The following is a 13,223-nucleotide window of genomic DNA, read 5'->3' as shown; positions in this document are numbered from 1 at the left end:
TTTTAAAAGGGAAGTTTTGATCTTCTAGTTTATATGCAAATGTACACATGCCCATAGAGAAACATATGCATCTCCTGTCCTATGCTCCAGGCTATGTAATTCTAGAGAACAGTTCTCTTTCCTTTGGGAAGAAAGAAAAAGAGAGGTACTAAGCCCTCAAACACAGTATGATAAGTGGGAGAAAGTATGGTATTAAAGGCAGGAGAACTAAAAATCATAAAGGTTTAAATAAATGAAAGAGATCTCAAACTTGGTGAAAGTAATATGTATTCTGAGTTTCATAGAAGGTGTAGGATTTTTTAAAGTATTTGATATGGTTTCTAAGTTCAAACAATATTATAGTATCTATTAGATATTAACATAGAGAGATGACAGTGACATAGGTGCAAGCATTCATTCATTCAAATATTTTTGAGGGCCTGATGCTCTCTCAACAGCAAGTTAGAGAATACTTTCTAATTTTAATTTGATGGATTATTTTAGTGAAAATAGCAAAATTCTGCTTATTTATTCCTTTTTTAAAATTTATTTTATTTGAGGTGTAATTTACAATGTTATGTTAATTTCTGCCATATATCAAAGTTACTCAGCTATACATATATATACATTTTTTTTGGTATTCTTTCCCATTAGACTTTATTACAGGATACTGAATATTGTTCCCTGTGCTGTACAGAAGGGCCTTGTTGTTTATCCATTCTCTATATAATAGTTTGCATCTGCTAATCCCAAACTCCAAATCCATTCCTCTCCACCCTCCCTCCCCCTTGGCAACCACAAGTCTGTTCTCTATGTTTATGAGTCTGTTTCTGTTTCATAGATAAGTTCATTTGTGTCATATTTTAGATTCCACTTCTAAGTGATATCATATGGTATTTGTCTTTCTCTTTCTGACTTCACTTAGTATGATAATCTCTAGGTCCATCCATGTTGCCACAAATGGCATAATTTCATTCTTGTTTATGGCTGAGTACTATTCCATTACACACACACACACACACACACACACACACACACACCCCCACACCCACACCCACACCCACACACACACCAACCACATCTTCTTTATCCATTCATCTGTCAATGGACATTTTGGTAGCTTCCATATCTTGGCTATTGTAAACAGTGCTGTAGTGAACATTGGGGTGCATGTATGTTTTGGAATTGTGGTTTTCTCCAGACATATGCCCAGGAGTGGGATTGTAGGATCATATGGCAACTCTATTTTTATTTTTTTGAGGAACCTCCGTATTGTTGTCCATAGTGGCTGCATCAATTTGCATTCCCACCATCAGTGTAGCAGGGTTCCCTTTTCTCCACACCCTCTCCAGTATTTGTTACTTTTTTTTTTTTTTTTTTTTTTTTTTTTTGCGGTACGCGGGCCTCTCACTGTTGTGGCCTCTCCCGTTGCAGAGCACAGGCTCCGGACGCGCAGGCTCAGCGGCCATGGCTCATGGGCCCAGCCGCTCCATGGCATGTGGAATCCTCTCGGACCAGGTCACGAACCCGTGTCCCCTGCATCGGCAGGCGGACTCTCAACCACTGCGCCACCAGGGAAGCCCCTGTAGACTTTTTAATGATGACCATTCTGACTGGTGTGCAATGGTACCTCATTGTAGTTTTGATTTGCATTTCTCTAATAATTAGTGATGTTGAGCATCTTCTCACGTGCCTGTTAGCCATCTGTATGTCTTCTTTGGAGAAACATCAGGCATTCATTCTTAATATGGTAGCCATTGTTGATCTTGATACCTGTTGGAATTTTTTAATTTAGTCCAAATTTGTTAATGATGGCTGAATTTTGAAAAGTGACATGACTTGCTTTATGAAACTGGTCAATTTAAGGCAAACATTGAAAACTGACCCTATCGCTGTGCTCTCCAACTAACCTCTATCCACCCCCCGATCCCGTAACTGCTTTTTAAAAGAAAAACTGTGTCTTGGATATATTTTTAATGGTGTTTCCTTTCAGAAATAGTTCACTCCAAAAAAACCTTCTTTTCCCAAACATGGAGTAGGTCAGTCTCTGGCATAGCCTTAGAATGCCTGAGTTGCCTAGTGGGTGGGAGTTTGGGAAGTGGGTGTCAATGACACCTTCCCCTGAGGCAGTATTGCCAGAGGGCTTTGCAGTCTGTACCCCCAGGAGCTCTGCCTTCTTAAATTAGAGACAATTGAGATCTGTACTGAGTTTAGCACCATTTATGCAGTGTGAATTTACTCTTGCAGGTGGTAAGAGGACTGTTAAGTCACTTACAGATTTTATTCTTTGAAATGTCAAGTTTATTAGTAGCAAAACTCCCTATGGTCATTCTTCTAGTGAGCTTCTGTGGGTGCATTTACTCTTCTCCAGGGTGATGTCCACGTGTACAGAGACAAGATGGTCATTTTTATCACCTTACTCTGCACTGATCTAACTGGCCCAAATCCTAAGCAGTGCCGTTCAAAACCCAGCTTTTCTTTTCTAATCACGGGTGTCCTAAGAAAGACAGTATTTGAAGGGATGGTGGGAGAATGCTGATGGTCAGCCTCCATCACAGAGTCTGAACTTCAGCTTCTCGCTTTTCTTAGCTACTCATTCTTAATTCAGGAAAGCTTTCAGGGATGCATGGATTTTGAATTTGTTTTTTTGTTTTTGAATTGAAAAAACATGCAGTATCCCAGGAGGTAAGGTCTAATATGTTCAAACTGCTCCAAGAACTATGTGGGAGTTTTTTAACAGTGCAAATGATGTTTGTAATAATAATCAATTTTATTCATCACTGGTACTTGCAGGGGAAATATTTAGCAATTAGCTCCGTATAAGTGTGTATTTCAAAGTAATAAAAATATTTCTTTATAAAGATGTTCTCTAATTAAACCACCTCACTAATATTACTGACCTCTCCATCACATTCTGTTACTGAGCACTGATCTTATTTCCTAAGCAACTAGAAAATGTGCTTGCCCTGGGTTAGCATGAGCTTTGGAACTACTATATTCTTTTTCGATGAGGAAGCAAAAGGTCATTCTTAACATCTTTATAGTAACGAAAAGACAATCTCCTAAAAGTAGATTAGCGAGTAGACTTAGTTCATAGTTTCATATGTATGCATTACTGTATCCTGTAAAAATGAGAATCATCAGACAGTGATTATCCAATCCAAATAACGACTAAGAAGATGGTTATTCTATCTCACCTTTTACCCCCTTAATAAGTGCCACCAGGAATATTAAAATCACTGCTTCAGTTGGTTCTGTAAATATTTATAAGGAGCCAAAGTGTTCTGAATATTTTTATTAGCAGGATTTCTAATAGATTTTTTGGCTTAATCAACAATTCTCTTGAACTTCATTTTCTTGGAGTGGGAGGGAGTAGGGGAGTATATAATTTTATGAGGACTAGAAATAAGGGTTTCTCGTTGAGCGTGACTTCCACCTGGTTATTAATGGTTTCCTCTGGACATGTTTGCTGCTTATCATCTAGTTTTCGTCTCATTCATAACTTTGCAAGAGCAGTGATTCTCAGTACGCTTCTTTTGGGAGTCAGGGCTCAGTAACAGTCGCTGACTCAGCAATGCTGGGGAGAGGGGACAGAGGGATTAGCAAGGACCCCAAGTGATTCTGCTCTGTGGCTCTCCTTTTCTGGAATCACTGCTTCTGAGCTCTCTGTACTGCCCTCCTGCCTGCTCATGTGTTGGATTAGATTTATAGCAGCTGCTGTCGACATGGTTGCCTAAATCTGTGGAATGTTTTGCTAAACACTACTGGTGAAATAGTCCACATTAAGTCTGTAACTCCCTCCAACACACACACGTTTTTTTAACCTGTCCTCTGTCTTTAGTCTTTTACTCACTTGATCACTTTATGATTTTGCACTTTGACATTCTATAGATTCATTAAGATCTTTTATTCCAAGCACTCGGGCTTTATTTAACATGGTGATTAGCCAAAGTGTTATTCTGTTTGAGCTAAGTGATGACAGTGTATTTGATTGGAGCCTTGTAATTATTATTTTAAAATCAAAGTAATAGATTATGATCTCAAAATAGGAATGTGATCCAAAAGAATAATAGTAATTAGAAAAGCAACCACTTAGAAGAAAGTAAATGCCCCATCACAGACCACAGGGGCCTCTGTGCGCTGAGTCCCACCTACCTTTGCAGTCCCCTTTCCTACCGCACTTCTCCCCCAACCCCGCCCCTTCCTGCCCACGCTCCCACCCCACCCCACCCCCGCCTTGCCTGGACTAGCCTCACGTCAACCTTCCAGTTTGTAGAAGTAACTGTGTTCTTTCCTGCCTTGGGAATTGCACCTGCTGTTCTCTCTACCTGAGGAACTCCTCCACTAGTGTCTCCTTGGCTGGATCCTTCGAGTCTCACCCATAGTCTCGTCTCCTTAGGGAGGTTTCCCTGGCCACAGTGACTGCAGTCATTCCCACACCCCACTGCCTGTCCACACATAATGCACATCATCATCTCTCACAGCATCCTATTTATTTCCTTCAACATTAGGAATCCTAAGTTGTGTCTCCTTGGTACTTGTCTGTCTCCCCCACTGGACTCCAAGCTCCATGAGGAAGATGAAGACTTTACCTTTCTCATTCACCACTGCAGCCTCACTGCCATTCTGGCACCTGGCATTGAGTGAGTGCTCAAGACGTGCTTGTGGTTGAATGAATGGAACATTCTCAGGTCCTAAATTTTTCTGAACCCATAGCAAAATATTCTATACTTAGTATTTCTATTATGATAACTCATTATCTTCCACTGGTTGAATTTAACCAAACTGTGCTGACTTTTCTCAGGCATATGAAGGATCAGAATAAGAAGGTGGCCAACCTCAAGCACAATCAACAGTTGGAAAAAAAGAAGAATGCCCAGTTACTGGAAGAAGTCCGCAGGCGAGAGGATAGCATGGCTGACAACTCTCAGCATTTGCAGGTGAGCCCAGCCTTCTCCTCTTAACCCTTAAATAATTGGAGATTGACTCCCTCCAACATATACTCCTTGCTGTGGGAAAATATGCATGGAAATGGTGGACTTGCCTTTGCTCTGAGTCCAGCACTAACAGTGTACTCCCAGGGAGCCCAATAGGTCTTTCCGAGTTCAAAGCATCATTTTCAAAATAGTGCCCAAGAAAGGCTGGCTACAGTGGAGACTACTAATGCTACACACAGTCTCTTGGTTCCTGTACCTCACCTTAAAAGGCAAGGGCTGCAGTTATAGATTTGGCAAGAAGCTTCAAACAGACATGTCTTCCTTTTAGAATTATATTGAACTCGTTTTGGTGTCAGAAGGGAAATGTATGAGTATTATCACAGAAAGTGTTTGGAAGAGGATGCATTAAACTGACTTCAGACAGTTTACAGAACTGGTTTTGTTTTGTTCAAAACTCCAAGGCTGTGATCATTATTCTGTCTTTTCTGTGGAATATAGTTATCTCTGAATGGATGGCCTATCTCGGAAACCAACCGGCTGATGGAAAACACCAATTTTTCCTCATTAACCATCCCTGTTTTTGGCAAAAGAGCTCTCCCCATGTGTTCAATAAAACATTCAAGCTAAAACAGGGCATTTGCTTTGAAGTCCCTTTATGTATTCCAGTGTGCCTTTAAACAGAGCAGTTCAAGTTCGAGTTGGCCAGAGTTCATGTTAAATTCTGCTTATTAATTAGTGTCTTTCTCTAGTTATATATTAGGTTTCCTCCTTGGAGATAGAAGAAGTTAGATAATTTCAATATGTACTCATAATTCATTTTTTTAATTGACCAAAAGAGAAATAAATAATTATTCCAGAGTAGGAAATCCAAGGAAATGTCTTGCACAGAACATGGCCCAAGGTGCTTACTTAGTCAGTATTAGTTTCTATTTTCTCTGTGTCCTGGAGGTGCCTTAATGGTGTCAGTGAAGCCCCTTTACATCGATGCCTGATTTGGATAGCATGATAGTAGCATCAGGTCCTTTTTTCACTCCTGAGATCATCTTAAGATGGACTGGTAGTTTATTTGAATCCATGGCTTCCTCAATGTTTTTGACACCCAGGGTTTTGGTTGTTAATTCTCCCATGAATCTTATGAGATGTTATATTAGAGCCTACAAACTGAGATAATAATAACTAAAATTTGCAGAATTTTGTTGCCTTGTCAGACATGTATTCTTATTTATTCCTCACCAATAATGCTGGCAATTTTATATAAGGTAATACCAGAGTCTCAGAAAAGTTATGAAGTGGCATCCTAGTAAGGGGTGGACATAGATCTGCCTTCAGGTCTTCCTGCCTTCAAGAAACTAATGTAGAGGAACAATAACAGTAGCGGGTACCATTTATTGAATTTTCAGTGTGCTGTGTACTGTGCTATGTACTTTATAGCACCTATTAAATTCTTATGTCAACTGGGTTAGTTGGGAGTCTTATTTCCAAGTGACAGGAACACAACAACTTGAACTAAGCAAAAAAAAAAAAAAAAAAAAGTTGGGGGGAATCTGTTGGCTTAATAAACTGAAAAGGCCAGGAGAGGAATTCAGGTCTGACTACATGCAGATATTCAAGCAATGGCATCAGGAATCTGTCTTCATTCTACTCACAGGCATGCTTTGCTCTTTGTTGCCTTGAGTCTCAGGAAGGCTGTCCACAGTGATGCCAACTATGGCCACCAGCAGCCAGCCTACATTCTGTAAGTGCAGCCACCACAGGGGGAGGAGAAAGGATCTTTCTGAGTAATTCTAGCAAAAATTCAAAGGCCGATAGAATAAATAAATTGGCCAGGCCAGGATCAAGTTATATGATTACCTGGAACCTGGGGGGAAAGGGTTAACCTCACCCAAATCTGCTGAGCTGAGATTGAGGACAGGTGATCTCCCACAAGAAAGAGAGGAGTTCTGTTCAGAACAGGTGCTAGGCAGATAAAATCACAGAGATCCACTATAACCATAATAAGGGGTATATTCACTACCATTTGATATATGAGAAGAGGAAGGCCGTTAGAGGGTAAGTAACTTGCCCAAAATTATTTAGCTAGTAAGTGGCAAAGTCAGGACCGAAATCCAGATCTGACTGTCTTCAAATAGTGAGAGTTCTGGAGAATTAAGAGAGGAAGGTAAGAAAACTGTGGAGTGGCAGAGAGACTTCATGCGATAGATGGGATTGGAGGTGAATAAGTTTGACATGGAAGGAACAGAGCAGTAGAGAAGGCTCACCGGCCAGGAGAACTATCAGAGAAAGTACAGAGGCTGCAGAGAGCAAGGTACAGTCAGAGCACAAAACATAATAGACCAACTGGCCATGGTGGCAGTGAAGTTAAGTGTTGTTGTTACCTTTCTTAGCTGACTCTGGAGCTAGAGTGCCTGGGATTCAAGCTTTAAAATTTACTAGCTGAGTGTCCTTGAGCAGGTTACTTAACTTGCCTAAGCCTCCATTTCCTCATCTGTAAAATGAGAATAATAATTGAATCTACTCCAGAGTTATTGGGAGGATTAAAGAGTCAATGCATATAAAGAATTTAGAACTGTACTTGGCATAAGCTATGGTCAAAATAAGTGTTAATGATGAACTGTTATTATAGTAACAAGGAAAAGATAAAAGAAACATTTTTTAGAATATTTATTACATGCGTGGGTATTTATATAGTTCTACTCTGATATGCACTGAGCATCAAAGTTTTTGTTTTTTCTATACATAGTAATTTTTTCTTTTCTAAGGACACATCTAGTTATGGAAATTAATGTCTTGTTTTGGCCCATGAACTTTTGTATAGCAGTATTTTCATAAGGGGCCTTGATAACTACCTCATAGGCATATTCATAAAAGATAGCATGGTCTGGAATTGCTTAGTTGCATTCCTGACCACCCCAAATAAAGGATAGCATTTGAAATGCAATAAAAAGTAATCACGATTAATTTTGATGAAAATGTCTCTGGTTAAGGTTAATCGAGAGTGAAACTCCCACTTTCCTGGATTGTTAAGCAGATGTACTCAGATGCAGTAATTACTGTCTTCTGAAGACAGAACTTTCCTTTCTGGGGGCACGTGATTTTTCAGTATTGCTGTTGTTTTAAGTACTTCCTGTTTATAAGTTAGCCTATTAATCCCTTTAAGTATCAGTCAACTGGGATCTGGTTTGGTTGGTTGGTTGGTTGACTGGTTGGTAGATGTGGGATTGAAACTTACTAAATGTGATTGATTCTACACCAGCATTTTGTAATGGTTGGACACCCTGACTTCATGATTTCAACCAACCAAATAGGTATTACATCCAGAAAAATCTCAGGTAAAGTACTGCCTGCAATAATAATAGCTGTTCACTTAGGCTCCAAAGAGAGATCAAAGAGATTCATCCAGTTGGTATGAAAATTGGAGACAAATTTGAATGTAGATAGAGTGACCATGTTATTTATTGTCCAAACCAGGATGTAGGCAAAAACTGGGCCATTTCATTCAAACTTAGAAATATAGTAATGCTAAGAAACGTTTCACAAACTCACCCATCTTTAGTTCCTAAGTTTATAGTTTTATGTCAGGAATTGCAAACTCAAATGCCTTCAGGGTCCAAGCTGTTCATATAAGTAAGAAACAGGTTTGCATGTAAGAAAATTTATGACGTCTGGTTCTTTCAGCTTGTATTTTTTTTTTTTTTTTTTTTTTTGGTAGAGATGTATCAGCAATTGCCATAATAATGCTGTGTAGCAAATTACCCCCAAACTCATTGACTTTAAAGCGTTAGTAGTTATTCTCACAGATTTTTAGGTGGACAGAGTAGCTCAGTTGCTCCAGGGTGGCCTAGTGTGGGCACGTCTGCTTCTCACTCAGGTCTGTGGGTGGCCAGGGCAGCTCTGTTCCACATGTGTTTAGTCCGAGACTCAGGCTGTAGGGGCATCAGCAACCCAAGGGAAACTCTTCTGATGACAGTAGCAGAGGCACAAGATGGTAAGCAAAAACATGCTAGGCCTCATAAGGCCTAGTCTTTAACATTATGATTTTTCACCCCACTTCAAGACACATGTATAAGCTAATAGTCAAGGATTGGGGAAGTGTACTCTGTCCATGAAGAGAACATTGTAAAGAAGTAGATACAAGGAAGGGTGAAGAATTGAGACCAGTCACTCAATCTGTTAAAAGAGATAAGATTTGGAGAAACATTCCTCTATTATAGGAAAAACAATAACATAAATATAATGAAAAATTACAGCTGCAGTGGCCTTAGTTTATGAATGTAATTGAGAGTGAAGGAGACTGAGGGAACTCAAGAGCCCATGCCTCATCGAAAGGAGTTGGAACCACTAAGCTTTGGCTGGATGTTGCCACAAAGGTGGGCGTAGGGTCGAGGGACCTTCTGTCTGTCATAAAATGTGAATTTTTATGTGAAATCCATGGAGTTGAGAAAATTGGTTCAATTTTTTAAAGCACTCTATGGGTCCAGTGAAGCACGTGCTGGTGAATTGACCATTGGTTTGCAGCCTCTGTTGCACAACCTCATGCTCTGATCCCACTGGTTTCACGTGGTATAAATAAAGAGACTAAGAGTGCACCCTAGCTAGATCAGCTTGACCCATCAAAGACAGACGGCAGTTCAGCGTGTTTGTGTGAGGTTTTTTTTTGTCAGAAAATACCTTGAGTAGCTTGAGTTATTGTTCCCCAGAGGAATACCCACAATCTATAGGAATAGAGAGTGTTCTTAATTTAAGTTCTAAAAAAATTTTTTTTGAGAATTGGCAAAGAGAGCAGGAAGGGAAAGATAAAGACCCATGGAGCTGAACTGTCCAGTGTTCCAATAGTGGCCCTTATTATTTTTAGCTCAGGACCTTGAGTAAGGCAGAGAATCTCTCTGACCCTCACTTTTTTCATCTGTAAGTGGGGATTACACTCTCTTCGTCCATGGGTGGGTTAAATAAGATGAGGTTTATGAAAGAGCCTAGCATAGTACCTGATGTGTGTGGCATTCAGTTATTAGAGCTTTCTCCCAGAGAGACTGATAATGAGCTTTTAAACATAGAAGACAGTGACCATTGGGAGTATCACCCAACAAATACTTTGCAATTATTTTACACTGATGAGTAATACAGATATAGAGCACACACCAGTAAATGAAAGTTTCCGATAAAGCATTAAAAAACCATTTTGGGCAATAGGAGGAAAAATTAAAACATTTTTCAAGTTTGTGTTGAATTGTGTGTGAAAGTAAGATGTGAAAGATCATGATTTTCTTGTATAATTCTTTAGAACTGTTTCCCAGGACACAGATTATAGAGCATAATATTTATGACTGGCCTTGGGGCTTTGGGCTTCTGTGTGTCCCACTAGAGCCCACATGAACATTTTTCAACAAGGTGTTTTGCTGAAGATTCACCCTAAATCGTCATTACCAGAATGGGGTGCATTCCCCACCCGCCGACCTCTAGCTATTTCTTGCTGAGTAAATATGCCAATTTGAAGTCCCAGTGGACATCTTCGTAGATTTTGGCTGCATTTTTCCCTGTGCAGCTTTTATCGAGTTAATGAACTAACATTCTAAGAAATACATGCGCCAATATTTTATGCTTCTTTTCTGTTGTATGTCTGCAGAATTCTCTTCAATTTATTGCTTGAAAACTAAAGTCTGTTCTTGTATGCTTCCGTTTCCAAATTATAGGTTCCCAGGGAACTGTAAAGTTTCTTCTCTGCCAGTGGTTAAACGCAAGTGTGATCAGTTTAAAAAGCAAATGAATGTTCCCATTTGTTCTTGTCCTTTTAGTAAAGTTCTAAAAAATAAAAAAAAAACCTAGAAAGACAATTTTATTTTTCAATTTGTGTAGCTCTGTGCATCCATATCTTTTTTCCAATGGGACTTCCTTTACTTTGCTCCTCCAATTAGAGTTGGAATCGGCTAACAGAGGGAGTGTAACAAACAACATAAACCTCAAAAATGCGTAGATTTCAGCAAAACATATAGTTCTTTATGAAGTTCCCAAGCTTTGCTAAGCTTTTTCTTCACAGAGGGACACGTATGTTTTAAGCAGCAGTTTTTAAGCCTCATATCTATACGTTCATCTCTCTAAGTCACTGAGTTAAGTTCAATTCCCTAAGCTTAAAATTGTTACTGTAACTGTGATCTATGTTCATGTGTTATGGTACACTTCTAACTACTGCCATTGGAAGAAACCTGACCAGCAGAGTTAAGAGATTCATCATTGTCAAAATATGATTATTTAGTTCCTAGTTTTCCATGGCTGTTCTGTTGGCATGGTGTAGAGTGATTTAGGAAGGCTCCATTTCAGCCGTCTTGTTCAACATATGGAAAGATGAGAAAAGTCATCCTAACATAGGTTTAAAAGAAAAATCCACATTTGTTCGAATTTTCATTAGAACTTAATATGATTTTTTTTAATACTCTGAGGTGTTTTATTTCTTTTGTCTTGTGATTTTCTACCTTGATGGGTAGAGATTGGGAAGTTCCATTAAATTACGGATAAATTCCATCGTGTTGTTGACATGTGGACTGAGCTTCATCCAACATTTCCAAATCTGTTCATGGTTTCAGACGATGAGAAATACTCAAGTATTTGCAGGTCTGTGGAGGACACAGAACATTGGCGAGGGGGACTGCCGGTTAGTACAGAAGTGCTTTCTTTTCTTGGGGATTTATTTTGACATTTGTTTTTCTTTCACACTATAATCCCCCACGAGCCAAAAAATGACTTTTGTTGTAGCAGGTCCCTGTAGGCATTCTCAGAAAATCTTATTTGACAATCAGTTTCTAGTAGCCTTGAGTTGAAGTCAGTTACTCTTTGTAGTAACTCATAGACTGTCAGGGGTGACAAGGCATCCTGTGCAATGTATTTGGGAGCTAACCATTTGTTACAAATGCTCCAAGAAGCCAAGTGAAATCATGTAAATAAAACTGTTGTATGTGGAGTTTTTCTTCTTTCCTCCCAATAAAGTATTACTTGTTTTTCCAGACGTGCAGTAACTTGCATATTTCTTCTGAGAAATGTCTTCTGCTTTTTCCTGAGGATTTGTGACCTAATCCTCCACTTCATATAGCCCCTCTGTACAAACACAATATATTTCTGTGGAAAAGAGAGGTTTACCCTTAATCAAGTGTTGCCTAATCTACCTACTAAATTACCCCCTGGAGACAGAGTGGAGTTCATTATTCTTTGCTGCAGGGTTTTCATGTTTCGCTCCATTTGTGCCTCTTCGGCAGTTCTCAGCAAAGTGGATGTTTGTCAAAGACAGAAGATCCTGCAGAATGAAATGTAACATATTTGTCAGATGAAATCACTGTTAAAATGGGAGTAGCGTCTTGAATGGTCTGGAATAACAAAGCTTGAGGGGATGGGGGCTGGAAAAAGAAATCTTGCTAGAATGATCTGATAATCTTATTCATTTAGGTGGAGGTTCCTTAGGAGGATGAGACTTTTTAAAATATTATCCCATTTTTGTGCCTTTGGTCCCAGAAATACAAATTGATAAGGGGAAGGCAACCTGCATCCTAGTATGATCTCCAGTGAGAATTAGACGCAGACATAGATGTGCCAAAGGAAGGGTGTGCTTCAGCTCTAGGGAGAGGGGGGCTTGCTTTGTAGAGTCTGCTTTTCCTCTGTTTAACTTTGACCTCTGGGTTTATTTTGAGGTGAGGTTTGGGCTGTAAACTGGAGACGTCATTTTTATATGTTTATTAAAATCACTGCTGGTGATCAAGTTAGCCAATAATAAGAATAAGGCAGCTCAGCTAGAGCCCTGTGTGCTTCTCAAAGTGCTTTCATGGGGTGATATTCCTTTCCCAGGTGAAAGTTTGTGAACCAGAAATCATGCTTTAAAAGCCACTGAGAAGTAAGATTTTTAAGGTGTGTACTTGGGAGTATGTTTTTCTTCTATTCTGCTTGAATCCATACCATGTGCAGTATAATTTTCAAAGTAGACACAATGAAGGCATTACTGAAGAACCTACACTTTGAAGGCAAGGGGACTGGAAGAAGAAAAAAGTTCTGATAGCACACCTTACTATTTTTTCAAAGGTAGAATTTACATAATAACTCGCACACGTGGGATTCTGGGATTTGGTAATCCCTAGGGGCAATCGTGTTCAGCATGCATCAAAAAAGCCAGTCCAGGGCTTCCCTGGTGGCGCAGTGGTTGAGAGTCCGCCTGCCGATGCAGGGGACACGGGTTTGTGCCCCGGTCCGGGAGGGTCCCACATGCCGCGGAGCGGCTGGGCCCATGAGCCATGGCCGCTGAGCCTGCGCTTCCGGAGCCTGTGCTCCGTGACG

General features: G+C 39.8%; 1 protein-coding gene across 1 annotated transcript in view; it reads left to right on the top strand.

The window, feature by feature from the left end:
* The window catches only part of ERC2 (ELKS/RAB6-interacting/CAST family member 2), an 866,017-nt gene that overhangs the window by 502,708 nt on the left and 350,086 nt on the right, over positions 1-13,223 (top strand). The window contains exon 13 of the mRNA XM_073811247.1: positions 4,784-4,919. Within this exon, the coding sequence (XP_073667348.1) occupies positions 4,784-4,919 (136 nt within the window). The remainder of the gene's footprint in view (positions 1-4,783; positions 4,920-13,223) is intronic.

The sequence above is a fragment of the Tursiops truncatus genome, chromosome 10 (assembly GCF_011762595.2).
Source record: "Tursiops truncatus isolate mTurTru1 chromosome 10, mTurTru1.mat.Y, whole genome shotgun sequence".
Classification (NCBI taxonomy): domain Eukaryota; kingdom Metazoa; phylum Chordata; class Mammalia; order Artiodactyla; family Delphinidae; genus Tursiops; species Tursiops truncatus.
This window is presented reverse-complemented; position numbering and strand designations above follow the sequence as displayed.